The sequence below is a fragment of the Sus scrofa genome, chromosome 14 (genome assembly GCF_000003025.6).
Source record: "Sus scrofa isolate TJ Tabasco breed Duroc chromosome 14, Sscrofa11.1, whole genome shotgun sequence".
Lineage (NCBI taxonomy): Eukaryota > Metazoa > Chordata > Mammalia > Artiodactyla > Suidae > Sus > Sus scrofa.
The window spans coordinates 59,266,531-59,292,285 of NC_010456.5; the positions used below are offsets into that span (position 1 = coordinate 59,266,531).

General features: G+C 51.8%; 1 protein-coding gene across 1 annotated transcript in view; it reads right to left on the reverse strand.

Moving 5' to 3' along the window:
• TRIM67 (tripartite motif containing 67) overlaps nucleotides 1-25,755 on the reverse strand; it is a 43,175-nt gene that overhangs the window by 6,461 nt on the left and 10,959 nt on the right. Inside the window, exons 2-9 of the mRNA XM_021072335.1 lie at nucleotides 15,278-15,373; nucleotides 12,984-13,106; nucleotides 11,845-11,955; nucleotides 10,271-10,424; nucleotides 7,386-7,531; nucleotides 4,924-5,062; nucleotides 3,449-3,752; nucleotides 887-1,049 (exon numbers count right to left, since the gene is read on the reverse strand). Of these exons, the coding sequence (XP_020927994.1) occupies nucleotides 887-1,049; nucleotides 3,449-3,752; nucleotides 4,924-5,062; nucleotides 7,386-7,531; nucleotides 10,271-10,424; nucleotides 11,845-11,955; nucleotides 12,984-13,106; nucleotides 15,278-15,373 (1,236 nt within the window). The remainder of the gene's footprint in view (nucleotides 1-886; nucleotides 1,050-3,448; nucleotides 3,753-4,923; nucleotides 5,063-7,385; nucleotides 7,532-10,270; nucleotides 10,425-11,844; nucleotides 11,956-12,983; nucleotides 13,107-15,277; nucleotides 15,374-25,755) is intronic.

Genomic DNA, 25,755 nt, shown 5'->3' on the forward strand with positions numbered 1-25,755 from the left:
GCCAGGAATTGAACCCACATCCTCATGGTTACTAGTCGGGGTTCTCTACCGATGAGTCATGTGGGAGCTCCCAGGGGCTCACGGTTTACATTCATTTCTGCTTTCCTTCCATGGCCCTCTTTCCGGTCCTATATCTGTCCTGTGACCCCCATGGAAGAACAGCCCATATCTTATGCTGCCTCCAAGCCCTTTTGCAGATGAGCTGGGGTGCAAATCAATAAGTGATAATTCTCAGGGTCAGTGCATCCCGCAAAGCGGGTCTCTGCCCCTCCCCGTGCTTCCCAGGAGCAGCACCGTTCCAGAAACAAAGGTTGCTGTCTCTCTCCATCCCCCACACCATCACTGCACCCCTGGGCCATCTGAGCTCCCTGAGGACTGGGCCCGGCCCTGAGATGCTGCCGGCTTCATTCAGGAGCCCGAGAGGGGTCAAGAGAGTGAGAAGGAACCACTTCAGGGTAGTATCTCCCGAGCTCTCTTTCTCCTCTGGGGTGGGGTGTGGGGGGTGAGGCCACATGGAGGCTCAGCATCCCACCCAAAGCCCAGCACACTCCTGGCCACTAGGGCCCAAGCTGGGCACTGCCTCTCCTGACTGCACAGCTTCTCTCAGTGGCAGCTCGCCCAGAAGGTGGCACGGCCACTTGCCTCCCTCCTCCACCCTCTCTGCCCCTCCCCCACTGCGACTCCCTTAGAGCCTCTGCTTATTTCAGGGGACAAGTAAGACTCCATCACTCCAGAGAGGCTGGCCTCCAGAGGACGCCCAGGGGGGCCCAGGGTAAGCTCTCTCCCTGGCTAGGAAGCATCGCTGTCACCTTCTTTATGGCCCTCTCTGCCCACATGCACTTTGGAGGCTCATGGGCAGCAGGGGGCACCAGACGGGCTCCCGTACCTGCACGTTGCGGTTGAGGCTGAGGGCTGGCATGAAGACCCCGTCCACGTGGCTGAAGGCCGTGGGGCCCTGCTGCTGCCCGTTGATGAAGAAAGTCAGCGTGTGCTTGTTCAGGTCCAGCAGCACGCCCACGGTGGCCCCCTTGCTCACACCACCTTCTGTCCTGGGAAGAGAAGCCCAGGGAAGCCCTGTCACCTCACCCAGCCCAGGCTAGTGGTGAGGACACCTAACGATGCTGGGAAGGCTTCCCCTCAAAACACAGAGCCCACCCCCAAGCCCCTGGCGGTGGAGGGAGCTGGTCCTCACAGTGACCTGCAGGGAAGCATGGGGACACGAGTGTGGTGCTCTTGGTAACTGTTATGATGCTACATTTCCTGGTGGTTGGGATTCACATCCACTGGGTGGGGGAATCTTTAGGTGGACAGCACCCTCCCCCGCCGTGGGTGCAGAGTCCATCAGACCCTCCCCTCCCTTAGCTGAGTTGAGGTCAGGCTTGACCAAGGCTGCTCCACTCTGATAAGAAAACCATTTTGGGGAATTCCCGTCATGGGTCAGCGGAAAGGAATCTGACAGCATCTATGAGGATGCAGGTTTGATCTCTGGCCTCACTCAGTTGGTTAAGAATCCCGAGTTGCTGTGGCTGCGGTGTAGGCCGGCAGCTGCAGCTCTGATTCGACCCCTAGCCTGGGAACCTCCATATGCTGTGGGTGCGGCCCTAAAAGGCAAACAAACAAACAAACAAACCATTTTTGGAGTTCCTGCTGGTGCACAATGGGACTGAAGGCATCTCAGGAACCCTGGGACACAGGTTTGATTCCCGGCCCAGGACAGTGTGTTAAGGGTCTGGTGTTGCTGCAGCTGTGGCTTAGGTCTCAGCTATGGCTTGGATCTGAGCCCTGGCCTGGAAACTCTATATGCCATGGGGCGGCCGAAAAGAAAAAAATAAAGAAGAGAACCATTTTTTCTTTTTTTTTTTTTTTTGGCTGCACCATTGGCATGCGGGAGTTCCTGAGCCAGGGATTGAACCCAAGCCACAGCAGTGACCTGAGCTACAGCAGTGAAAACACTGGATCCTTAACCTGCTGAGCCACTGGGGAACTCCTAGAAAACCATGTTTGTCCTTTTTTGATTGGGAGTCAGTTGGTCAGCTGGAGTGCATGGTGGGCTGAAAGCACAGGAAATTGATGAGAAGCACGGGGCAGGGGGTGTTTCCAAGTTGATCAGAAGGCAGGTTTCCCAGGGGCCGTGTTGGGGCCCAGGGTCCAAAACTGCGCCAGTCGGTGCTATTCAGACACTGACTACCGGGTGGCAGTAATGACCAGTCTGAGGCACAGGAATGATTCCCACCCAAAAGCAGTCCCCCTTCAGGTCTCCAGGCTACCTGATCCCCCTCCTCAAACTACCTGCCCTCTTCCCCTCCTCCTCCTCACCCCTCTTCCTGCCCCTGCCCCTGAACTGCAGCCAGGATCCTGGGTTAAACCCTGACGCCACCGTTAATTAGCCCTGTGACTTGGGCCACAGTTAACCCTTCTAAAGAAGCCCCAGTATTATATTGGCAAAATGTCGAAACGGCAGTACTTTTGTGAGTTTAAAGTGAAATCATGGGAGTTCCCATCATGGCTCAGTGGTTAACACATCCGACTAGGAACCATGAGGTTGTGGGTTCGATCCCTGGCCTCGCTCAGCGGGTTAAAGATCTGGCATTGCTGTGAGCTGTGTAGACCAGCTACAGCTCTGATTAGACCCCTAGCCTGGGAACCTCCATATGCCGCAGGTGTGGCCCTAGAAAAGACAAACAAACAAAAAACCAAACAAAACCAAAGTGAAATCATGCACACCAGTTGCTTCACAGCATAAGTGCAGTAAATGCTCCCTGGGGTTACTCCCCTGCTGTGTATCTGGGTGCCCATTTGCCCTAAGCAAGCATAGATGGAGCTGATGCCCTGGACTCAGCCCCCGTGTGGCCTGTGAGCTGGGGGCTGGGGCAGGCGCAGCACCCAGTCAGCCTGCAGCACCCAATCAGCCCTGGCAGAGGGATAGAGCTGCCTGCTTACCCAGGTCTCTGGAGAGAGGGGTCACTGCCAGTGAAAAGGCGGGTATGTGTGTGTGAGGAGGGGGCAGCCTGCCTCCAGCTCCCCCGGGGATCCTCAGGCAAGGCCTTGCTCCAGACCAGCCCTCTTAGGGCCACTTGTAGGAGCTGCAGGTGACCTTGCCCAGAGGTGGAGCCCAGTGAGGTTGGTCCTCAGGTCCCTCGTCTCTCCTGTCCCTGGGGAGACAGCCCTCAGCAGACCCAGGAGACTCCAGAGCAAGGAGGCGGTTCCGACGGCCATCCCCTCCATTTCCAGGCTCCTTGGCCAGGGCTGACCTTGAGGATTATCCATCCCCTTCCCCAGTGCGCGCACACATGCGCACGCGTGCGTACACACACACACACACACACACACACAGGCCAGGCGTGAGCACAGAATCCCTGGGGGAGAGGAAGGGGAGCATGGAGCTGGGTTGGGGGCGGGCCACTGATTCTGTGTCCCTGGAAAGGGTGCCGGGGCGCAGGGCGCGCACCTGTTGGTGTGAGAGTTGCAGTGCATGAACCAGCTGCGGTTGTTGTCCACATACATGGCCCAGGCCTTGTCATCCTTGCCCAGCATCATGTCCTTGACCACGCTGGCCCTGGCCACTCCGAACGCAGGGTCTGGGTGGTTGTCGTAGCGGTCCACATGCAGCTCCCAGTAGTGCGCACCCTTGGAGAAGGCCGCCGTGCCCAGCACCACCCGGTCGTCATAGCTGCTGCAGGTGGCCGTCTGGTTGTCATTGGACAAAATGATGTCCCGGTGCCCAGAGTTGGGGTCAAACGTGAACCAGGCGACTGGAAAGGAAGGGGGCAAGAGGCGTAGGGTCAGGAGACCTGGGCTCAGAGACACTCACTGGAATCTTGTGGGAAATGGGCACTAGGCATCACATGTTCTTCCTTGCATGATTCAAACACACACACACATACACACACACTCACTCACACACTCACGCTCCCTCCTCTACATTCATCCAAGCTCCCAATCTGTGAACCCAACTTTGCTGAGGAACACGGGGTGCAGGCCCCCCACCTAAATGCTTCACACGGAGTCTTGGTTTCTAAAGCCCATTTGCCCACAGGACAGTATACATGAGAGGGGAGTAGAGACCCCCACCCCACCCTATGACTGGGGGATTTGGGACACAGAGAGGGGCTTCCCAAAGTCTGGCTCATAGCCTGTTGGGTGGCCCTTAGTCTAAAGTCCTGACCACAAGGCCTAGGGCAAGAACTGCCAGCTGCAGCAAGGCCCTTGGGGCACCCAGCAGGTGAACCCTTCCCAGTTGACAACATCTCTGCTTCCGACCCCGGGAGACAATCCAGGCACAACACATTTTCCTAAGGCCATCAGAGGATGTATGGAGTAACGGAGGATGCTGAACACAGGGTTGGCACCAGCCTGGGCCCCTGCAGCCCGGGGGGCGCATGCCCGGCTTAGCAGGGCTGAACCTACCCCACGGGTCAGCACCAAGGACATCCCTCATGTCCATGTGCTCGTGGAGCCTGAAACCTGCAAGGATGCAAACCTTGGGTGTGCAAACCTCGGATCTGAGCTCTTGGTGGGCTGGAGGTTCAAGGGCTCTGTTCCCACCCTGAAGAAGGCATGTGCCTCCTGGCAGCCAGGTGCTGGCTCTTCTCTGGGGCCATGCCACTGCCTCAGCCCCTCAGAACTGGGAGTTTAGACTCCCTGAGCCTCTGAGTCCTAGTCTCCCTTCCCAGGCCCAACCTCTGGGGTGAAGGGATGGTTTTCCTTTGTGGCTGGTGGGGCAGGTGGTAAGGCAGGGAGTGAGGTGAGCAGAGGAGGGACAGAGCTGGAGGAGCCAGAAGATCATGCCTCACAGCTGCCTCATTCTTTGACTCCCTCAGGCCTCAGCTTCTGCCTGTCCATTCACGGGGCAAAATGTGGCTTGGGCCTGTGGAACTTTCCCAAAGTGCCAGATTCTGTCCCCCGAGACACCTCAGTGCTCACCATCAGACGTCTGCAGAACCACAGTCTTGCTGTAGGGTCCGACGCCCGAGGAGTTGAAAGCCTTGACCCTGGCGTTGTAGGTGCTGTTGAAATGGAGCCCATCGATGGTGCACAGGGTCTCCTTGCCGACGTACACCTCCTACAAGAGACCCAGATGCTCATCGAATGCCTCTGTTACATGGACAGTTTCTCTTAGCCACTGTTGACCTCAGAAGTGCTGCTGCTAAGTTTTGGTTGTGGCTCACCAGGTTATCCATGAGGATGCAGGTTTGATCCCTGGCCTTGATCAGTGGGTTAAGGACCCAACATTGCTGTGAGCTGGGGTGTAGGTCACAGATGTGGCTCAGATCTAGCTTTGGCTGTGACTGTGGCGTAGGCCAGCAGTTGCAGCTCTGATTCAGCCCCTAGCCTGGGAACATCCATAGGCCGTGAGTGCAGCCCAAAAAAGCAAAAAAAAAAAAAAAAAAGTGCAGCTGCTGCAACAGAGTTATCAGTAAGGAGATTTTGGATGAGTGGTGGCTGCCACACAGGCTACATCCAAGTTGGACATGAACCCTTCCAGGCTGATGGGCCACCTCTGCCCTTGAAGGTGGGAGGTGCTGCAGCTAAGAGGCTGTTCCAGACCGTCCTGTGTCTGCAAGGGGCAGGGCTCTGGAGCCCCCTCCCTGGGATGGGGTCCAGGAAATCTCACTTCCTTCTCAGCTGGAGCAAGAGGAGATTGTTGGTTTCCAATAGGTCACAGACATGGCTCGGATCCTGTGTTGCTGTGGCTGTGGTGTAGGCTGGCGGCTATAGCTCGGATTAGACCCCTAGTCTGGGAACTTCCATATGCCACCAGGAGCAGCCCTAGAAAAGACAAAAAAAAAAAAAAAAAAAAAAAAAAAAAAGCAGCCAGGGTTCAAATCTGGGTTCTTCTGCATTCAGAGTCCACACTTTTCTCAACAGAACGCATGGCTCTGCACAGTTTCTAGTCCTAGGCTCTCGTTTTTGTCTTGTCTCAAAGGGGAGAAGGTATCTTCTCGGTGGCTGCTTATTTCAATGTCTCTAAACAGTCTTCTCTCCCTTCCCATTTCAAACCCACAAGTTCCCCTCCTGGTTTTTGGTTAGTCAAGGGGCTCTTTTAGTTCCTGGCTCATCTGTACAACCGCAATGACTGAGGTTCTAGATTTAGGGCATGACCCGCGATTCCTCAAAGCGACCTCAGTGTCTCACTTCCCTAAAGAGCCCCTATTCCCAGGGACTCAGTAATTCCCAAGAGAGGACTGCAGCTATTTCCCTGACCTTACATTCTTTACTATTTTATATATACAGGCTTTTTAGGGCCGTACCCGCGGCATATGGAGGTTCCCAGGCTAATCGGAGCTGTAGCTGCCAGCCTACGCCACAGCCACAGCAATGCGGGATCCAAGCCGTGTCTGCGACCTACACCACAGCTCACGGCAACACCAGATCCTTAACCCACTGAGGGAGGCCAGGAATCGAACCTGCGTCCTCATGGATGCTAGTCATATTCGTTAACTGTTGAGCCATGACAGGAACTCCCCTGCCCTTACATTCTTGTGGGTTATCTTTGAAACAAAAAAGGCAAAGACAGGGATAGCCCCTTTGAGGGAAACAAAAGGAATATTGACCTTTGGTGAGCCTTGTTGAATGGGTGCCACTTCCCAAGAGAAGAAATATGAGAATTGTTACTGTGTCGGTTTGTTAGAAAGAGGCTATTTTAGTCTTCTTGGGGGCAGGAAGGTGGCGCTGTCAGCAGGCCCAGAGTGAGTGCTCCCTGGTGTTCATGTCCACAAAACAACTGGACAGGACCCTGAATGTCCTGTGTGCGATCTCAAGGGAGAGTTCTGTTAGGGGGTCTGGGTTGGGTTGGGGAGCTGTCCAGGGTTGCTCCTACATGGCCAGCTAGAAGATGGATTTCTGGCTCGCCAAGAGCCTCTATTGTCCCCAGGTATTTCATCACTGGGGACATAAATGTAGAAAGTCATCCCAACCCAACAACCATGAGTATTAAGTGTCTTCCCAAGAGAAACACCTTGCCAGGTAAACTGCTGAATGGAGCAAGGCAAGGTGTGATAGAATATCAAGGGAGCATTAGAGGGAGGGGTGGGGTGTGGGAGTGATGACTAGTTAAGACTGAGTGGCTTGGGCCAGTGGGAAGTAGGTATGTGTTGGTGACACTTTTTGCGAGCTCCACCTCAGCCTCTGACCTGTGGCAGTCTTCACAGAAAAGCCATCCTGAACTTTCTATGGCTGCCTGCCTGTCCAGACCCAGCCCTCAGTAGAGAAGCCCCATGTCCCCAACACCCAGCCCACCAGCCCTCTGTCGTGGGGACTGATGCCCTCTGTGATGACATCAGACCTAAGGGCAGGAGCTCGGGCTGGTCCAGAGGCCAGGGCGGTGCGAGCCCCTCCAGCCTCCGAGTTAGGATCCCCTCCCCAAACAAGCAGTGGGGCCTCACCCGGAACTGCCCCCCATCGCCGTCGTCAAGCTCCAGGATGTAGCCGTCCACGGGGCTGTGGGTGAAGGGCGGCGTCCTCCAGGCCAGCGTGACACTGTTGTTACGTGTGCAGCACTTTTCCAGCTGCAGCAGGGGGACAGGCGGCACTGTGACAGGGACAGGCGGGCTTTAGTGCACAAACCCCCGCAGGGCAGAGGGACACAAGGGGACTCCAGCCCCAACCCAGAAGGAAAGGTGGCCCCCTGTGGTCACTCCCAGCTGCTCATGTGCACAGTTCAGCCCCGAAGCCTCCATCTCCAGGCATGCTGGGGTGACTGTGCTTCTCAACCCTAGAGGGGGTCCTGGAACCTGGGGATGGGCAGGAGGAGAGGAGAGGCAGGTGCCATCACCTCTCTGATCTGCAGCCCTAAGGAAGAGGGGTCCGTACCTCACCCACTCAGTGAGAAACACGGGTTTTGACTCTTAGCCCCACAAGGAGCTCAGGAGGTCTTTTGGCAGAGCTGGATCCCAGGTGCCTCCCAGCATAGCAGGGTGTCCACACACCCTCCCCAAGGGCCAGCCTGCAGCTTTCCTGGGGCTGGGAAGGTACTGCTGGGGGGTGGTGGCAAAATGCAAAGACAGCTTTAAACCTTTGGCTGGGAGCACGTTAAAGCCCAGGGAACTGGATCCCTGAAGGAGAGGCAATAGAGTATCAGAGTGTCAACCCACGGAATTGGGGCTTTGAATCAAATGTATCAGAATCATAAGTTCTATTGAGGGGAGATTGGAGAATGTTTTTATTCTCCAGCTATATTCAGGCTCAAGAGATTTTAGAAATACAAATAGCCCACTCTGACATTTTTCAAAGGGAAAATTGCAACATTAGTTTTGTAAAGACTACAAATTTTGATTTGCGTCCCAATATTAGGGCAAATATTCCACATTTCAGTTGAAGTTTGGTTGGGTATAAACCCGTGCTGTTGCAGACGTGGTCTCGGGGCTGGCTCGGCGCAGCCTGCTCCTCCCGGACCTCGGGTTACTGGTGAGGAAGGCTCCTCTCTCCATCCCTGGGCTCTGCTGCTTGCTCCCCTACACCCCCTGTGGATCCCACTACCCCATCCCGTCTGGAGCGGCACCTGGACTAGCTCCAAGTTGCCTCCTTTCCCGAGTGCCCCACCTCTGCCAGGCTCCTCCGGCTTCCAGCGCCACGTCTCATTGACACCTGGGGTAGATGGCATTTCCAAACCTCACCCAAGGTGCAGAGTGTGGGAGTGAGCACAAAGGCACACAAAAAGAGACTTGCTGTTTGGGATTTTAAAACGGTCACATATTTTGCGAGTAAGATTTTTCCTGAATTCACAGATTCTGTAGATGCGATACTCTGCCCTTTGATATTCTAATTTTAAAAAATCAAAAAGGAGTTCCTTGGTGGTCTAGTGGATCTGGCATTGTCACTGCTGTGTTTGTTAGAGCTGTGGCCTGGTTTCGATCCTTGGTCTGGGAACTTCTGCATGGCATGAGCATGGCCAAGATAAAAATAAAAAAAATAAATACAACAAAAACCCAAAGAGCTGGAGTTCCTTGTGGCTCAGCGGTAATGAACCCAGCTAGGATCCATGAGGACTTGGGTTTGATCCTTGGCCTTGTTCAGTGGGTTAAGGATCCGGCATTGCCATCAGCTGTGATGCACGTCACAGACGCGGCTCAGATCCGGCATTGCTGTGGCGTAGGCAGAATGACCTTGCTTGCTCATTTTGTAACCCAGAGTTATGCAAACTTTACTTAACTGAGTCTCCCATGGCTCTCTGAACTCAACTCTACTGGCTGCTCCTGCTTTTTTTTTTTTTTTTTTGTCTTTTCTACGGCCACACCCGCGGCATATGGAGGTTCCCAGGCTAGGGGTCTAATCAGAGCTGTAGCCACCAGCCTACGCCATAGCCACAGCAATGCCAGATCCTTAACCCACTGAGCAGGGACAGAGATCTAACCTGCAACCTCATGGTTCCTAGTTGGAGTCATTTCCGCTGTGCCACAACGGGAACTCCTGCTCCTGCTTTCATTGTGTTCTCCCCTCTGACTTTATTGCACTTTGAGGAATGAAGAAAACTTATTCCTGCCTTAGGGCCTTTGCTCTTGCCATCCCCCTGCCTCCTGGGATGTTCTTCCCTTGCTTTGCATAGCTCTCCTCCTCACCACAAAATACCACCTCCCGTGTGTCTACCCAAGTCCCTCTCAAAAAGCACCTTGTTTGTCAAACTTGCCGCCATCAGGTCACCATATGCCATCAGTTGCATGGTATATAGATGTGTTTGCATGCTGCCTATTCCCTCCCTTTTTCTTTGTCTTTTTAGGGCCATACCTGCAGCATATGGAGGTTCCCAGTTTAGGGATCCAATCAGTGCTGCAGCTGCCAGTCTACACCACAGCTCACAGTAACTCCAGATCCTTAACCCACAGAGCAAAGTCAGGGATCGAACCTGTGTCCTCATAGATACGGGTTTGTTAACCACTTAGCCACAATGGGAACTCCTGTCTATTCCTTCTCTAGTACCTCAGCTCAGGCTTGGAAGGGAGGCTGCAGAGTTGTTCAGGGCTGTGTCCTGAGCACCTAGGACGGTGCCGAGCACACAGTAGACAACTCGACAGGTATCTCTGAAAGCACAAACTGTCCTCTGTCACAAAGAGGAACAGTCTGGCTCAGGCAGGGTGCCACCCGTCCCAGGTCACCTGACTGGAGGGCAGCCCAGCTGGGACCCAACCCCAGGTTTGTGACACAGGTCCCTCCCTCTCCCTCAGCCTCACACCAGGGTTACAAGTCTTGCGATGGCACTAAGCTGCCCCGCAGAGTCGATGCCTCTTCCGGAAGAGGCACCGACTGAACTGGGCCAACCACGGCTCACCCCTACATTTCATCTGGATGAAGTCCAGCTGGTGGATGGCCTGCAGCAGTGGCTCGCTGTCCAAGGTCAGCTCAAACTCCGCAGACACTTTGGGCTCCAGGGCGCCTTTGACCCACTGTTCCTGGGATACCTGGACACGCTTGATCAGGGCGTCTGAGATCTTCAAGGAAGCATAGGGTTGAGGGGTTTTCGATGTGCAAAGAAAAAAACCACGCAGCAGGTGGGGAGGAAGGGAAGAGGCTTCATCTCTGTGGGCTCAGAGGCCGGAGAGCAGGGCTAGGCTCAGGCTCTGAAGTCTGAACGGTCAGGACTTTCTGGCAGAGAAAAGCAGAGCTGTCTACATGAGCCCTGCTAGTGGGACTCAGGGCATATAAAAGGCACTGTGTTATTTATTTATTTCTAATTTTTTTTCCGTTTTTTAGGGCTGCACCCTGGGTATATGGAAGTTCCCAGGCTAGGGGTCACATGGGAGCTGTAGCTGCCGGCCTGTATCACAGCCACAGCAACCCCAGATCTAAGCCAAGTCTACGATGTACACCACAGCTCACAGCAATGCTGGATCCTTAACCCAGTGAGCAAGGCCAGGGATCGAACCCACATCCTCATGCTAGGAGAACTCCATGGCACTGTATTGTTTAAATCATCTTTTAGGTGTTCCTCTGGTGGGTCAGCGGGTTACCAACCCAACAGGCATCCAAGAGGACGAGGGTTCGATCCCTGGCCTCGCTCAGAGGGTTAAGGATCCAGTGTTGCCATGAGCTGTGGTGAAGCTTGCAGACCTGGTTCGGATCTGGCATTGCTGTGACTGTGGTGTATGCCGGCAGCTGCAGCTCCGATTCTACCCCTAGCCTGGGAACCTCCATATGCCACAGGTGTGGCCCTAAAAAGAAAAAAAAAAACCATCTTTTAACAGCTCAGTCGTGTTAAATGTAAAAAAGCACTCGCTCTTTTAGGTCAAACCCTTTTGTGAAGTAAATGGTACTTTTTAAAAACATACAAGCATTCCTCACTATACCTCTTTTACCAGGTCTAGCGTCTTGCAACATCAAACAAACCAGTGGTCTTTCCCAGATCGGAAAGCCCCGCTTCATCCCCAGACTTGCAAAGCTCCCACCCTCCCATGTGTCTTCTCCACCTTGTTCTGCAGCTTCTGCTCCAAACTCTCACAACATTGAACCCACAGCTCTACCCTGCTCTGCAGGAGAGTCCTGCTCATTCAAACATTTACCTGTGTCCCTGTGGAGCCATGATCCTGGGTACCCCTCCTGGGGACCAATCAAGGGGAGTCCTCGTCTTTCCCACAGATGGAAGACTGAGCTCCTGAATCGCAGCACGTGAAAGCCTGGCATTTCAGCCAGAGAGATCATGCCCCTCAACCGATGATGCAAAGCCACGGTCACAGCTAGTGACCAGCAGGGCCAAGAAGAGAAGCTATATCTTCTGGAATCTCTGAGCAGAGGTTCTGCTCAATGTCAAACCACTGGGAAGGAGCTTCCTAGGCCCTGGGCTGGTCTGGGGAGTGGGGGTGGAGTTGGAGGAAAGATGCCCAGCCCGCCCAACATCCCCCAGAGCTGGCTCACCTGCAGGAACCCGGAGGGGTCGTTCTCCTTGATCACCTCCAGGCAGTACTCCATCAGCCCCGTGGACTGACGCAGCTTCAATGTGCAGTGATTGATCTGGTCCCAAACCATCTGCCATGAAAGGAATCCCCAGTAACCATCTCAGCAGAGGAGGAGCAGCAGGGCTGCAGTGGGAGGCGGCCTTGGTCAGGACTGCCTTGCACCCCCTCTTCCCACTCTGTTCCTGAGCTCTGTGCTCCAGAGTTACTGGGGACCCACATCCCAACAAGCAGGGCCACCACACTCAACCAGACAAAGGCCCTGAACCCTGGATGGAAAAGCAGAGAAAAGGAGTTCCCATTGTGGTTCAGTGAGTTAAGAACCCCACATAGTGTCCGTGAGGATGCGGGTTCGATCCTTGGCCTCGATCAGATGGTTAAGGATCTGGCATGGTTGTTGTGGTGGTGTAGGCCGGCAGCTGCAGCTCTATTTCAACCCCTAGCCTGGGAATTTCCATATGCTGCAGGTGCGGCCCTAAAAAGAAAAAAAAAAAAAAAAAGAAAGAAAAGAAAAGAAAGGAAGAAAAGCAGAGAAAGCTCAAAATCTGGACTCTCCATGGGACCAGTGTGTGCCCGCTCCTCATGTGTGGGTGGAAACTCAGCTTGGCTGCTTTGCGTGTAAACCAAGAACCAGCCCCATACATCCCTTCTTTCCTTGAAAGGAATATTCTCTGATCCCGTTGGGAAGTGTCTGTAAAAGAGACTGCGCCCTGGACAAGGAAAGAAGTGGTTTTCATCCAGGCAGCATGTTCACAGGGCACCTGCCTGGACCAGGAGCCCAGAAAGCCTGAGGAAGGGGCAGAGCCTGAGCCCTGAGCAGCACAAGGCCTGTTCACCTGCTGCAGGCCCCTCTGCTCTGCAAAAGGAGAACAGGGAACGGGGACCTAGAGAAGACGGGAGGCAACAGGTGCTGATGGGTCCACGGAAAGTGATACGAGTGTAAGCAGGCCCCAGGCAGCTTGCTCAGTCCTTCCTTACCTCATTCGTTCATTCATTTCATTCATTCACTGGGTCAACTAACGCTGTCCCTGTGTCTACACCGAATGCTCCTCCCCCAGGGCAGAGGCTGTGATGGGACTGAGGGTCACCAGGGGCACCTACCTTGACCTTGTGCTCCCTCTCTTTGGTCACCTTGGTGAGCAGCTTGGCTTTCTGTCGCGTGAGAGCGTCAACCAGAGCATCACACTGAGCCACCAGGCAGGCCTCGTAGTCCAGGCCGTTCTCCTGGGGAAGCAGAGAGCTTTAGGAAGGAGACAGGCTGAAACATGGCGAAGGCTGGAGACACAGGGGTGCTTCAGCCAGCTCATCCCAGCATGCGACTGGGGACGTGCAGATATGCATCTCAGCACATCTGTGGGGGAATGAACAACCGAAGTCATCCCAACCTGCCAGTGAAGGTCAATGGCGTGGGAAAAGCTCATGAGAGACTTAAGGAAAAAAGCTGCTACATGTGTGTGCAGCATAATCGCATACAGGCTGTGTGTGTGTGTGTGTGTGTGTGTGTGTGTGTGTGTGTCCCCAAAGTAATGGAACAACATGTCAAAATGGTGAGGTGATCACCTCAGGGGGGTGAAATCTTGGGGAACTTTTTCTTCTGTTACTACCTACTTTTCAAAATTTCTCTAGCACATACTTCTGCTTTTTATAATCAAAAAAAAGTAAAACAAGAAAAGAACAAACAAACAAAAAACACTCCCCAAAACCTAGTGTTCTTGCAGTAGGATCTCTCTCAATTGTAAAAGAATCCTTCTAGATCTCAGATCGGCCTGGATTCAGACATTGGGTCATGAGCCAAGTGGGTTCTTCCCCTCCTCTCGCCTCACCCCAAATTCCCATGTTGAAGCCCTCACCCCCGCCATCTCAGAATGGGCTGTGTTTGGAGACAGGGCCTTGAAAGAGCTGAGAAAGTTAAAGGTGGGCCCTCATCCAATCTGACTGTGTCCTTAGAAGAGGAGACCAGGCAGACCAGACACAGACATGCATGCTGGGAGGAGGGTGTGAGGACTCAGGGGGAAAACGGCCGTCAAAAAACCCAGGAGGAGGGACTTCCCATCATGGCGCAGCAGAAACAAACCTGCCTAGAAATCATGAGGTTGCGGGTTCGATCCCCAGCCTCGCTCAGTGGGTTAAGGATCTGGCGTTGCCGTGAGCTGTGGTGTAGATAGCAGATGCAGCTTGGATCTGGAGTTGCTGTGGCTGTGGTGTAGACTGGCAGCTAGAGCTCCGATTAGACCCCTAACCTGGGAACCTCCACATGCCACGGGTGTGGCCCTAAAAAGACAAAAAGGGAGTTCCCGTCGTGGCGCAGTGGTTAACGAATCCGACTAGGAACCATGAGGTTGCGGGTTCGGTCCCTGCCCTTGCTCAGTGGGTTAACGATCCGGCATTGCCGTGAGCTGTGGTGTAGGTTGCAGATGCGGCTCAGATCCCTCGTTGCTGTGGCTCTGGTGTAGGCCAGTGGCTACAGCTCCAATTCGACCCCTAGCCTGGGAACCTCCATGTGCTGCGGGAGCGGCCCAAAGAAATGGCAAAAAGACAAAAAAAATAAAAATTAAAAAATATAAAGACAAAAAGACCAGAGAAAAAAAATCCAAACAAACCAGGAGGAGTACCCATCATTTCTCAGTGGGAACCTAAAAAGACAAAAAAGAAGGAAGGAAGGAAGGAAGGAAGGAAAGAAGGAAAGAAAGAAGGAAAGAAAGATCGAGCCCAGGAGAGAGGCCTCAGAAGGAACTATCCCTTCTTTCTTTCTTTCCTTCTTTCCTCCTTCCTTCCTCATGGATACTAGTTGGGTTTGTTTCCACTGAGCCACAAGGGGAACTCCAGAAGGACAGTTTTCATTGGCCGGTTAGGGATTCAGCGCTCTTACTCCCTCTTCTCCATCCAGACACTGGGATGTTTGATGGGTTCACCGTCTCCAGGTGTGCATTTCTACAGAACACAGGCGTGTCTGCTCTCTCCCCTCAGGCAGAGCTCCTGGGCCAGAGACTGCACTGTGCTGATCTGCATTGGGCTCAGTATGTGACCCAACATGGGTGCTCAGTAAATACATATATTTCATCGTTGCTGCTTTTGTATTCCGATGCATCGGTATAGAGGCACTGTGAACAGGTACCGCGTGGGGTTTGGTGGCCATGCAGAGGCCTGCATTACTTGTGTCCAGTTCTCTTTTTACGATTCTCTCTTCATTCACGTAAAATCCCTCTCCTAGCAGATATTGCATGGGTGTCAGTGCATACAGTGTGCAGTAAATGCAACATCTGAGGCTGGACAGTGGGACAGTTAGGCCTTCTCATATTCAAGACCGAAAAATGTCTGCTTGGGGATCTCTCCCTTCCTCTCCATGTCTCTTGTGTTTCCTGCATAGACTCCCCTCCCACCCGAGCTATGCTCACCTGGATCTGCTGCAGAATATTCTTTAGCTGAACCAGGAACTCCTTTGCTTCCTTTGCCTTATCGGACACACCATTTAAGGCTTGAGACAGTTGGGCCTGAAAGACATCACAGGTTGACAAGGAAAATTAGACGTCTAAGGCACACAGTCTGCACTTCATCACAGAGGCTTGTCTTTATAAACAGAGGGGGCAGAACTGCCCTCAGGCCTGAGCCATCCTTGTCTAAGGGACCCGTCTTGACTCATGGTCTTCCCAGCATGTGCTTATTTTTCCAGCTGTAGTGGATATGGTGTTGGGTGACCCACACCCTTCTGTCTGGACCCCAAAGCTGGATAGAAGGAAGGAGCACTGGCTCATTAGTTCAGGCTGACAGGTCCGCCCATGCTTTTGTTTGTTTGTTTGTTTTTGTCTTTTTGTCTCTTTAGGGCCACACCCAAGGCATGTGGAGGTTCCCAGGCTAGGGTCTATGGGAGCTGAGTCGCCGGCCTACACCACAGCCACAGCCACAACAATGCCAGATCTGAGCCGCATCTGCAACCTACACCACAGCTCATGGCAACGCTAGATTCTTAACCCACCGATCAAGGCCAGGGATCGAGGCCAGGGATCGAACCCACAACCTCATTGCTCCTAGTCAGATTCATTTCTGATGCGCCATGACAGGAACTCCAGGTCTGCCCACCCTTGATCTTTGCAGGACCCAGGGCAAGAAGGCAAGTAGTAGAGCCTTGGCCAGGCCTGGCTCCCTCCCTTCCCAAGGCTGCTCTACCGCCCCCCATAGGACACTTGGATATCTATGCATGATTTCCCAGGTCCCTGGCCACATGCTGTCCACCATACACAGTCACCTTCTGGCTTGAGGAGGGGTGGGCAGGAAAGAGACCTGGAAATGGGCTGGAGCCAGATGGACTCAGGGGTCCCAAGGCATCATTTGGAAGGGGATTCAGGCTGCTGGTAGCCTCTCCCTTTGTCCTGGAGACTCCTTACACAGCTCATTGCCAGAACCCAAAGGTGAAGCTGCAGACTATAAAAGCTATAGTCTTTACCTTAGGCTTCTTTTGATTTGTCTTTTTTTTTTTTGGCTGCACCAGGCACAAGCCCCCCAAGCCAGGGATCGAACCCATACCACAGCAAGGTTCCAAGTCACAGTAGTGACAATGCAGGGTCTTTAACTCACTGAGCCACCAGGGAACTCCATCAGGCTTCTTTTTAATGAAACACATGTAACCGAATTTGTCTTCAAAACCTTGCGGTTGGAGTTCCTGTTGTGGCACATTGTAAACAAATCTGATTAGGAACCATGAGGTTGTGGGTTCGATCCCTGGCCTCACTCAGTGGGTTAAGGATCTGGTGTTGCCGTGAGCTGTGGTGTAGGTCGCAGACGCAGCTCAGATCTGGCGTTGCAGTGGCTGAGGTGTAGGCTGGCAGCTATAGCTCCGATTAGACCCTTAGCCTGGGAACCTCCATGTGTCACAGGTGTGGCCCTAAAAGGACAAAAGACAAAAATAAAATAAAATAAAATAAAATAAAAACCCTTGCGATTGAGTAAACTGATGCCCTCATTTTTAATATGACCTCATTTTTCAGATTAAAAAGCCAAGGATGAACAACAATGGGTCCAGAAAGGCCAGGATTACACCTGCCCTCCACTTTTTAAGGTCTCTGTTCAAATATCACCCATCAGTGAGGCCTCTCCTCGCTTTATTTTTCTTCATAACGTTCATCACCGTCTGATACAGGTATGTTTATACAGTCTGTCTCCCCTCCGAGACACCCTGCCTGGGTGTTCACATCCAGGAAGCCCCTGGCATGTTAAACAAATATTTGTTGAATGAATGAATCAATGCATATGATTTATTTGAACTATATCAATGGTTTTCAAAGTGTGGTCCCTGGACCAGCACCCTCAGCCTCATCTAGGAATTTGTTAGACGTGCAAATTCTCTGGCCTCACCCCAGTCTTACTGATCAGAAATTGGGGGCGAAGCCCAGGAGTCGGTCCTTTAGCAAACCCTCCAGGGGTTGAGATCCACCGGATGGTACAAACACGGCTCAGGTGAAGATGGCGAATGAAGCCATGGTCTGGATGAGAAGATACAGGAGACGCATGCAAAGAGAAGGCCAGGGCCTCAGGCTGGGGACACCGACATGCAAGGTGAGGTCAAGATGATGTCTGGGCTCTGTCCTGCTGGGGGAGGGCTGGGTGCCTTGGGCATGACTCAGCTGAGAGGCAGCTCCCGAGGAAGCCCTTCCTTCATTGGCTTCCCTGCCCTTCCCCCTCTGGGTCGGCCCCTCCCCTCCACACTCACCCAGCGCAGACCACACCCTGTTGCAATTATCTGTACCTGAAGAATATTGCTAGAACTTATGGGAGGAGCAGAGTGTTCTGTGTCTGCCCGGTCCACCTTAGCTGCCACCAGCATGGGTGGCTCTGAGCACTTAAAAGGTAGCTCAGGAGCTGGATTTAAATTTTATTTAGTTTATGGCCATCATTGATACATCTACAAATAACAATGTAGGGGAGGGTGTGGAGAAAAGGGGACCCTTCTTACACAGCTGGTGGGAATATAAATTGGTACAAGCACTATGGAAAACAGTATGGAGGTACCTCAGAAAACTAAATACAGAACTACCATATGACCGAGCAATCCCACTTTGGGCATATATCCAGACAAAACTTTCCTTAAAAAAGACACATGCACCCATATGTTCATTTCAGCACTATTCACAATAGCCAAGACATGGAAACAACATAAATGTCCATCTACAGATGAATGGATTAAGAAAATGTGGTATATGTACACAATGGAATACTACTCAGCCATAAAAAGAATACAATAATGTCATCTGCAGTAACATGGATGCAACTAGAGAGTCTCATACTAAGTGAAGTAAGTCAGAAAGAGAAAGACAAATATCATATGATATCACTCATAGGTGGAATCTAAAATATGGCACAAATGAACCTATCTGCAAAAGAGAAACACACTCACAGACATAGAAAACAGACGTGGTTGCTGGGGGCGGGGGGAGTGGTATGGACTGGGAGTTTGGGGTTAGTAGTTGCCAGCTATTGCATTTAGAATGGATAGACAATGAGGTCCTACTGTACAGCACAGGAAACTACATCCAGTCTCTTGGAATAGAACATGATGGAAGAAAATATAAGAAAAGGAATATATATATATATATGAGTGGGTCACTTTGCTGTACAGCAGAAATTGGCACAACATTGTAAATCAACTATAATTTTAAAAAATGGAAGAAATTTTTATGTAGTTTACGTTTTCAGCTGTCATATGTGGCTTGTGATTGCTGTTCTGGGCAAACCAAACCTTTGGGCCCATCCTTAGAGGAGGGCAGGTCCTGGGGCAACTCAGCCCATCCCTGCTAACTGCACTCAGGAGGAGATGGAGGGGTCAGCATCATTCAACCCCCCGAGGGGCATCTTCAATGACACAGATTTTCAAATTGAAGTTTAGACAAGTCCAGAAAGGAGTAGCAGGGAGTTCCCGCTGTGGTGCAGCGGAAACGAATCCCACTAGTATCCACGAGGCTGCAGGTTCAATCCCTTGCTTCGTTCAGCATTGCTGTGAGCTGTGATGTAGCTCGCAGACACAACTCGGATCTGGCGTTACTATGGCTGTGGTGTAGACTGGCAGCTACAGCTCCAATTCAACCCTTAGCCTGGGAACTCCCGTATGCCACCAGTGTGGCCCTAAAAAGCAAAAAAAAAAAAAAAAAAAAAAAAAAAAAAAAAGAGAGAGAGAGAGAGAAAGAAAAAACACAAAAGAGTAGCACCTCTCTCCCTACCATTCTCACCAGAGCATGGAGCCCACCTGCTCCCTCCCTAGGAACCTATCCAGTCCTATGGTGGGTCCTTGTATTTTGTCTTTGCCTTTCTAGCCAAGCCCTGGCACAAGGCAGCGTCTCCACAACTGCCCACTGGCTGAACAAAAAACAAAGGGACCGTTCCAGCAGAAGCGGATGCTGAGCACATAGGCCCCAGAAGATCCTTTGCCTTTGCTGAGTTAGTAAGGGTCCTCCCCTTCACTCTGGCACTGCAGATAGTGTAGCTCTGTCCCCACCAGCACCAGTCCCCAGCGGCCCAGCCCACCCCACTGCCAGCTGACCTGCTTCCTGCTTGGCAAGCAGACAGAGGAGCTTGGCCAGGAGCCCAGAAGAGAGTGATCCTGAAGGCCTCCGGCGACCTTGAGCGAACACCCAGCTGAAAGGGGAATGATCTCACAGCCCAGCCCCCAGACTCACCTGATCTCTCCCTCTGTGTCCCCTCTATGCACCCCAACCAACCCCGTCCCCACATGTGCTTATCCCCACACAGGCCCCTGCCCTGGTCTCCTGGTCCCCCGGGAGAGCCTGGGTGCTGTGTGAGGGCCGGTCGCCACTAGGGGATATCCCAGCACCCACTGTACCATTCTCGACCCTTGTGTCACCTCTCCTTGCCTAGGGGACAGAACTGTGGGAACTGAGCCTGGTTATTCTGGTGGAAAAGCAGCCAGGACTTGGGGCGGGGGGCAAGGTGGGAACCATTTCTCAGGGTACAAATGGCTCACGTATTGGCAATGTGACACCGTGACAGGGATTGACAGCACACTGTATTTGGCTTTAGTTTTTTGGTTTGTTTTTTTTGTTTTTTGGCCACCATGTGGCATGTGGAGTTCTCCAGTGAGTGATCGGATCCAAACCGCACCTGCAACAACACCGGATCCTGAACCCATTGTGCTAGGCCAGGGATTGAACCTATGTCCTTCTGCTGTTGAGATGCTTCCAATACCATTGCACCACAGCAGGAACTCCTGACTTCAGTTTGAGACATCGTCCTCTTTTCCATAAAGACTATCCAGAGGGCTTGCCGGGGACACTGAAAATCGTGTCTTTCTGGTCTGAGAGAAGAGCCTGCAGCCTGAGAAATGAGAATGGACTGTTCCATCACTGTGGATGTTGATTACACCATAGTCTTGGAAAGAAGGAAATATCCAGACAGAAGATGAATTAAATGAAAGAATGGATTTTTTCTTGCTTTTTCTCAGAGCTGCACCTGCAGCATATGGAAGTTCCCAAGCTAGGAGTCGAATCAGAGCTGCAGCTGCCGGCCTATGCCACAGCCACAGCTGGGATCCTTAACCAACTTGGTGAGGCCAGAGATCGAACCCTCATCCTCATGGATACTATGTCGGGTTCGTAACCCACTGGGTTCGTAACCCACTGAGCCACAATGGGAACTCCCTAATATGGGTTTTTCCTAGACGGATAGTTATGGTCTCTATGTGTCTCCCCAACATTCATATGTTGAAGCCTTCGCCCCCAATATGATGGGGTTGGGAGGTGAGGTCTTTGGGGGTTGATGAGGTCATGAGGGTGAAGCCCAGAGGATGGGATCAGCACCCTTATAAGAAAAAACGTGGGAGAGATCTTTCCTCTCATGTGCACTGACTGAGCAAAGGTCATGTGAGGACACACGAGAAGGTGGCCGTCTGCAGGGCAGTAAGGGAGCCTTGCCAGGAATGAAGTTGGCCGGCAGCCAGGTCCTGGATGTTCAACCACCAGAACTGGGAGAAATAACTCTCTATTGTTTAAGCCACTCAGTCTATGGTATTTTGTTATAGAAACCTGAGCAGACTAATACATAAATTATCTAAACTACCTGACCAGGAGCTCCCATTGTGACTCAGCAGTAACAAACCCGACTGGTATCCGTGAGGATGTCGGTTCAATCCCTGGCCCCACTCAGTGGGCTAAGTAAGGACTGATGTGTGGTGTAGGTCACAGACGCAGCTCGGATCCAGAGTTGCTGTGCTGTGGTGTAGGCTGGCAGCTGTAGCTCCAATTTGACCCCTAGCCGGGGAACTTCCATTTGCTGCAGGTGCAGCCTTAAAAAGACAAAAATATAAATAAATAAAAATAAACTACTCAACTAGGACCTTCCTGCACTTTCAGTTCGCACAGCCTCAGAGATAGTTTTTGTGTTTGCCGCAGTCTCTGTGGAGAAGCCCCTGTAGGGTCTCCTTTGAAACCCGGTCTTTGTTCTCAGGATTACCCTGGTTGATGAGCAGGTTAGACACCAAGGACCTAAAAATGGCTCCCAAATGCCACCTCCTCTTGAAGCTTTTGCACCCTCCCCAAATGGGACGTGCCCTTTGAACTCCTTCTCGGGCATATCTCACTTGCTGTCCTGGAGAGGGGAGGCCCAGGGGGGATGCGTCAGCTCTCCTGTCCTTCCAATCCCCCGGGCCCCTCTGCAGGGGCAGCACGGGGCCTCATACCTAGCATGGCTCCGCAGAGCCCCACGTCAGTGAACTGATTTGTCCTTGACCTTGTCTGATATTCAAGTCTCAGTGCTCTCACACACGGGGCTTAATTAAAAGGGCCATGTGGTGCTGGCACTGGCAGTCCAGCCGTACCCTGCGGGTTGAAGCTCTTCTCACGACTTCTGGTGTTAATTGTTTCTGGTTAATGGTGGATCCTGCCCCAGTTCAGTCCTAGTACACAAAACCTCTGAGGCTCTGCCTCTGCCGAACACCAGAGGGTTCCTGCACCCAGCCCGCTCCCCCTTTCCTGAGCCACCTGCCAACTGGAAAAGCCCTGGAGCAGAGCCCCTGCACCAAGAACCCAGGAACCAATATACATTCGACTGCCCTCGTGGTCAGCCTAAGCTAAGGTTCAGAGGTTGCTCTCACTATTGAGGCAGATGTGGTGACAAGACTGGAAACTGGACACAGAGAACTGGACGCACAGGAACTACTCCACTCCCAGGGACCATGCCTGGGGATGGGAGAAGGGCAGGGGAGGCAGGAGAGATGGGCACGTGGAGGTCCTAGAGCGGGCGAAGTTGGGACTCATGCAAAACGCATGAGGTAGTGTGACAGCAGGCAGAGAGTTGACATGAGCAGATAGAGTGGGGCCATGGCCAGGGGGCAGGAAACCAGGCATCATGGAAACAGTGGGGTCCATGGACAAAGAAAAGCAGGAACCTCCAGAATGACAGGAAACCACACATTTTGGAGTGTGAGTGCCCTGGAGACAAAGAAAGTTGGAAGAGGGTGCGAATCTCTAGCAACTTGTTGCTTATTATGCCCTCATTATAATAAAATCAGCTATGCAGATAAGAAGTTCCCATCATGCACCATGGCCATGAACCTTTTGATCAAGGCTAAATAAGGACAAAAATCCCTCCTCCCTTCTGGAAGTGGAGCTGGGATGAAAATCAGAGAATATGACTCCAAGCCCCTCCTTCCCAGTGAATATTCCACCCCTTCATTTGTGCGCCCCGCATTACCAGTGCCAAAGAAATGCAGGGCAGCTACACACTTGTCTGCCCACCTCCCTTCTGGGGGTATATTTCTCAAATAAATCCTCACTTCACTTTCTCAGTTTCCATTTCTGAATTCCTTCTGAGACAAGACTCTTTCTCCAGGAACAGTAGTGGAATCAACATGTACCCCACAAAGACCCACCCCCTAAGGCCAGAACAGGATAATTCCTTGGTGCTTACAATGGTGTGTGGAATGACAATGGCATTGAAGAGTTAAGTGTTAACTGAATAAGTAATTAGGTGAATTGAAGAATAAATACTCCTTAGGGGCGTAAGCTCAGAGAAAAGGACTTACTGGTTAAGAGGCATCATCAATTATTAAGTTATCCATAGTAAGTGCTAGAGATTACGTTATGTGGGTACATAGCTGATGAGTAAAGCCAAACATTCAGTAACTCATAATTTAGGGAGTGAATGGTAAGCCACAGTATTCTGTTTTAAAAAGGATGGTCATTTCTTTTTTTGGGTTTTTTTAGGGCTGCACCCGAGGCATATTGAGGTTCCCAGGCTAGGGGTCAAATCGAGCTACAACTGCGGCCTACACCACAGCCACAGCAACGAGGATCCGAGCCTCGTCTGTGACCTACACCACAGCTCACCGCAACGCCGGATCCCTAACCCACTGAGTGAGGCCATGGATCAAACCCGAAACCTCATGGTTCCTAGTCAGATTGTTTCTGCTGCCCCACGACAGGAACTCCGTCATTTCTGATTATTCACATTTTATAGGTTTCCTGAATCCAAGAAGTGGAGATGGGATGAGTACAGATATTTGCCTAAATTTCCTAATACAACCTTGACCTATTTTTCTAAACTAGGCACTGTCTGGACAGATTTTTCAGATGACATGTGACCAAGCTCAGCCCCGCCTGCTGGAGTGAGTGCTGGAGGGCTCTGTATCCCTGTCCATTGTTTCTGTCACTTAGACCCCTTCTGACGCCTGACCCCTGAGCTAACGAGCCCCAGCTCACTGGCTTCTGTCCCTTGTGAATCTTTCCTGACTCTCTTCCGTGTGAACTACTTCTTCCCTCTGTAGCCACGTGGAAAAAGTGCTGTTTGATCTCTAGATTCCCTCCAGCCTCCAACCTCTTTTACTTGCTCTAGACAGAATGCTTTGTCTCCTCCTCACCCTTTTATCTCCCTTCCCTGCTGCCCATTGCAGTTGGCTGCGGGAGGGGTTGTGTCCCACCCTCTGCCCTCACCTTCTGGAGTAGCTGGCAGTGAACCCTTTATTTTTTCCATTCATAATTACTCTTTTTTTTTTTTAAATGACCACACCCACAAGCCTATGGAAGTTCCCAGGCCAGGGATTGAATCCGAGCTGCAGCTGTGACCTATGCCACAGCTGTGGCAAAGCTGGATCCTTTTAACCCAGGGCGCCAGGCCGGAGATCAAACTGGTACCTCTACAGCAAGGTGAGCCATGACGTCAGATTCCTAACCCACAGCGCCATAGGGGGAACTCCCATAATTACTCTTTAGTGATGCTGTATGAATCTGTTTTGGGTCTGTTTGCATTCTGCTACATTTTTAGAGTTAATCAAAATCTATAAGGAAAGGGAGTTCCCTTCATGGCTCAGTGGTAATGAATCCGACAGGATCCATGAGGACATGGGTTCAATTCCCGGCCTCGCCCAGTGGGTTGAGGATCTGTCATTGCTTTGAGCTGTGGTGTATGTCAAAGATGTGGTCAGGTCTGGCATTGCTGTGGCTTTGGCGTAGGCTGGCAGCTGTACCTCCAATTAGACCCTCTAGCCTGGGAACTTCCATATGCCATAGGTGGGGTGCTAAAGAGAAAAAAAAAAAATCTACAGGAGAAAACTCAATTATCTTTCACAGAATCATTTCGCAACTTGCTGTGCAACTATAGCAAGCCCTGTGGCCTCCTGTTCCTTATTTGCCGAAGAAGGAGGAGGAGTGTATGATCTCTTTAGGAAACGGCCTATCCCTGAAAGAGGGAATTCCAAGCAGCAAGGGGTGAATCGAGGAGAGCCCCCCAGTGTGTGCCTGGACTTAATTAATTTATTTATTTAGTCTTTTTAGTGCCACACCCATGGCATATGGAAGTTCCCAGGCTAGGGGTCAAACCAGGGCTATCGCCACAAGCCTATACCACAGTCACAGCAATGCCTGATCCGAGCTGCATCTGTACCTACACCACAGCTCATGGCAATGCCGGATCCTTAACTCACTGAGTGGGGATCGAACCCACATCCTCATGGGTACTAGTCGGTTCCTTACTGCTACGCCACACAGGAACTCCTGCCTGTATTCTCTCTTGTCTGCTCCTTTAGGTTCCATGGTTCTGAGGGTTCCAACCTCCCCTCTTCCCTGGGCATGAGAGAGAATACTAACTTAAGGAGTTAGTGTAGGAGCATGCGCTCCGATACATTCTTTTGATATGGATGTTGATTAACATTTGTGGCTTAAGGGCTCCAGGGAGTAACACCTCCACAGGCCTTGTTTTATTATAGGAAATATGTATTCCCCACAAGCTTCGTTTACTATAGGAAATGCGAATCTCTAGCCCATTCCTCAGCTGATAAAGAAGGAATGAGGAGTTCCTGGCGTGGCTCAGTGGTTAACGAATCCGACTGGGAACCATGAGGTTGCAGGTTCGATCCTGGCTGTGCCCAGTGGGTTGGGGATCTGGCATTGTCGTGACCTGTGGTGTAGGTTGCAGACGTGGCTCGGATCCTGTGTTGCTGTGGCTCTGGCTTAGGCCAGCGGCTACAGCTCCAATTAGACCCCTAGCCTGGGAGCCTCCATGTGCTGCGAGTGTGGCCCTAGAAAAGGCAAAAAGACAAAAAAAAAAAAAAAAAAAGAAGGAATGAGAGGAATGGTGACAATCTAAGGAAAGAAAATGACAAAGAAGCCATAAAACTTACATGGGACATTCCCACCCCTAAGACCCCTACTGGACAAGGACTGACATAGGTAATTGAGCAAGGCCAATGGGAGAAAACCACATCTTTCTGGACCCCACGTTGGTACCCCCGCCCCATCTTTAAGAGATAAAAGTCCCTATAGGACAATAAAGAAGGGGGCTCTTCTCCCCCCTCCCAGCTGTCTTGGGAGCTATTTGCTTTTCTTTAATAAAGACTTTGCTTCTTGCTGCCTGTGTGTTCATGGAATTCATTATTTGA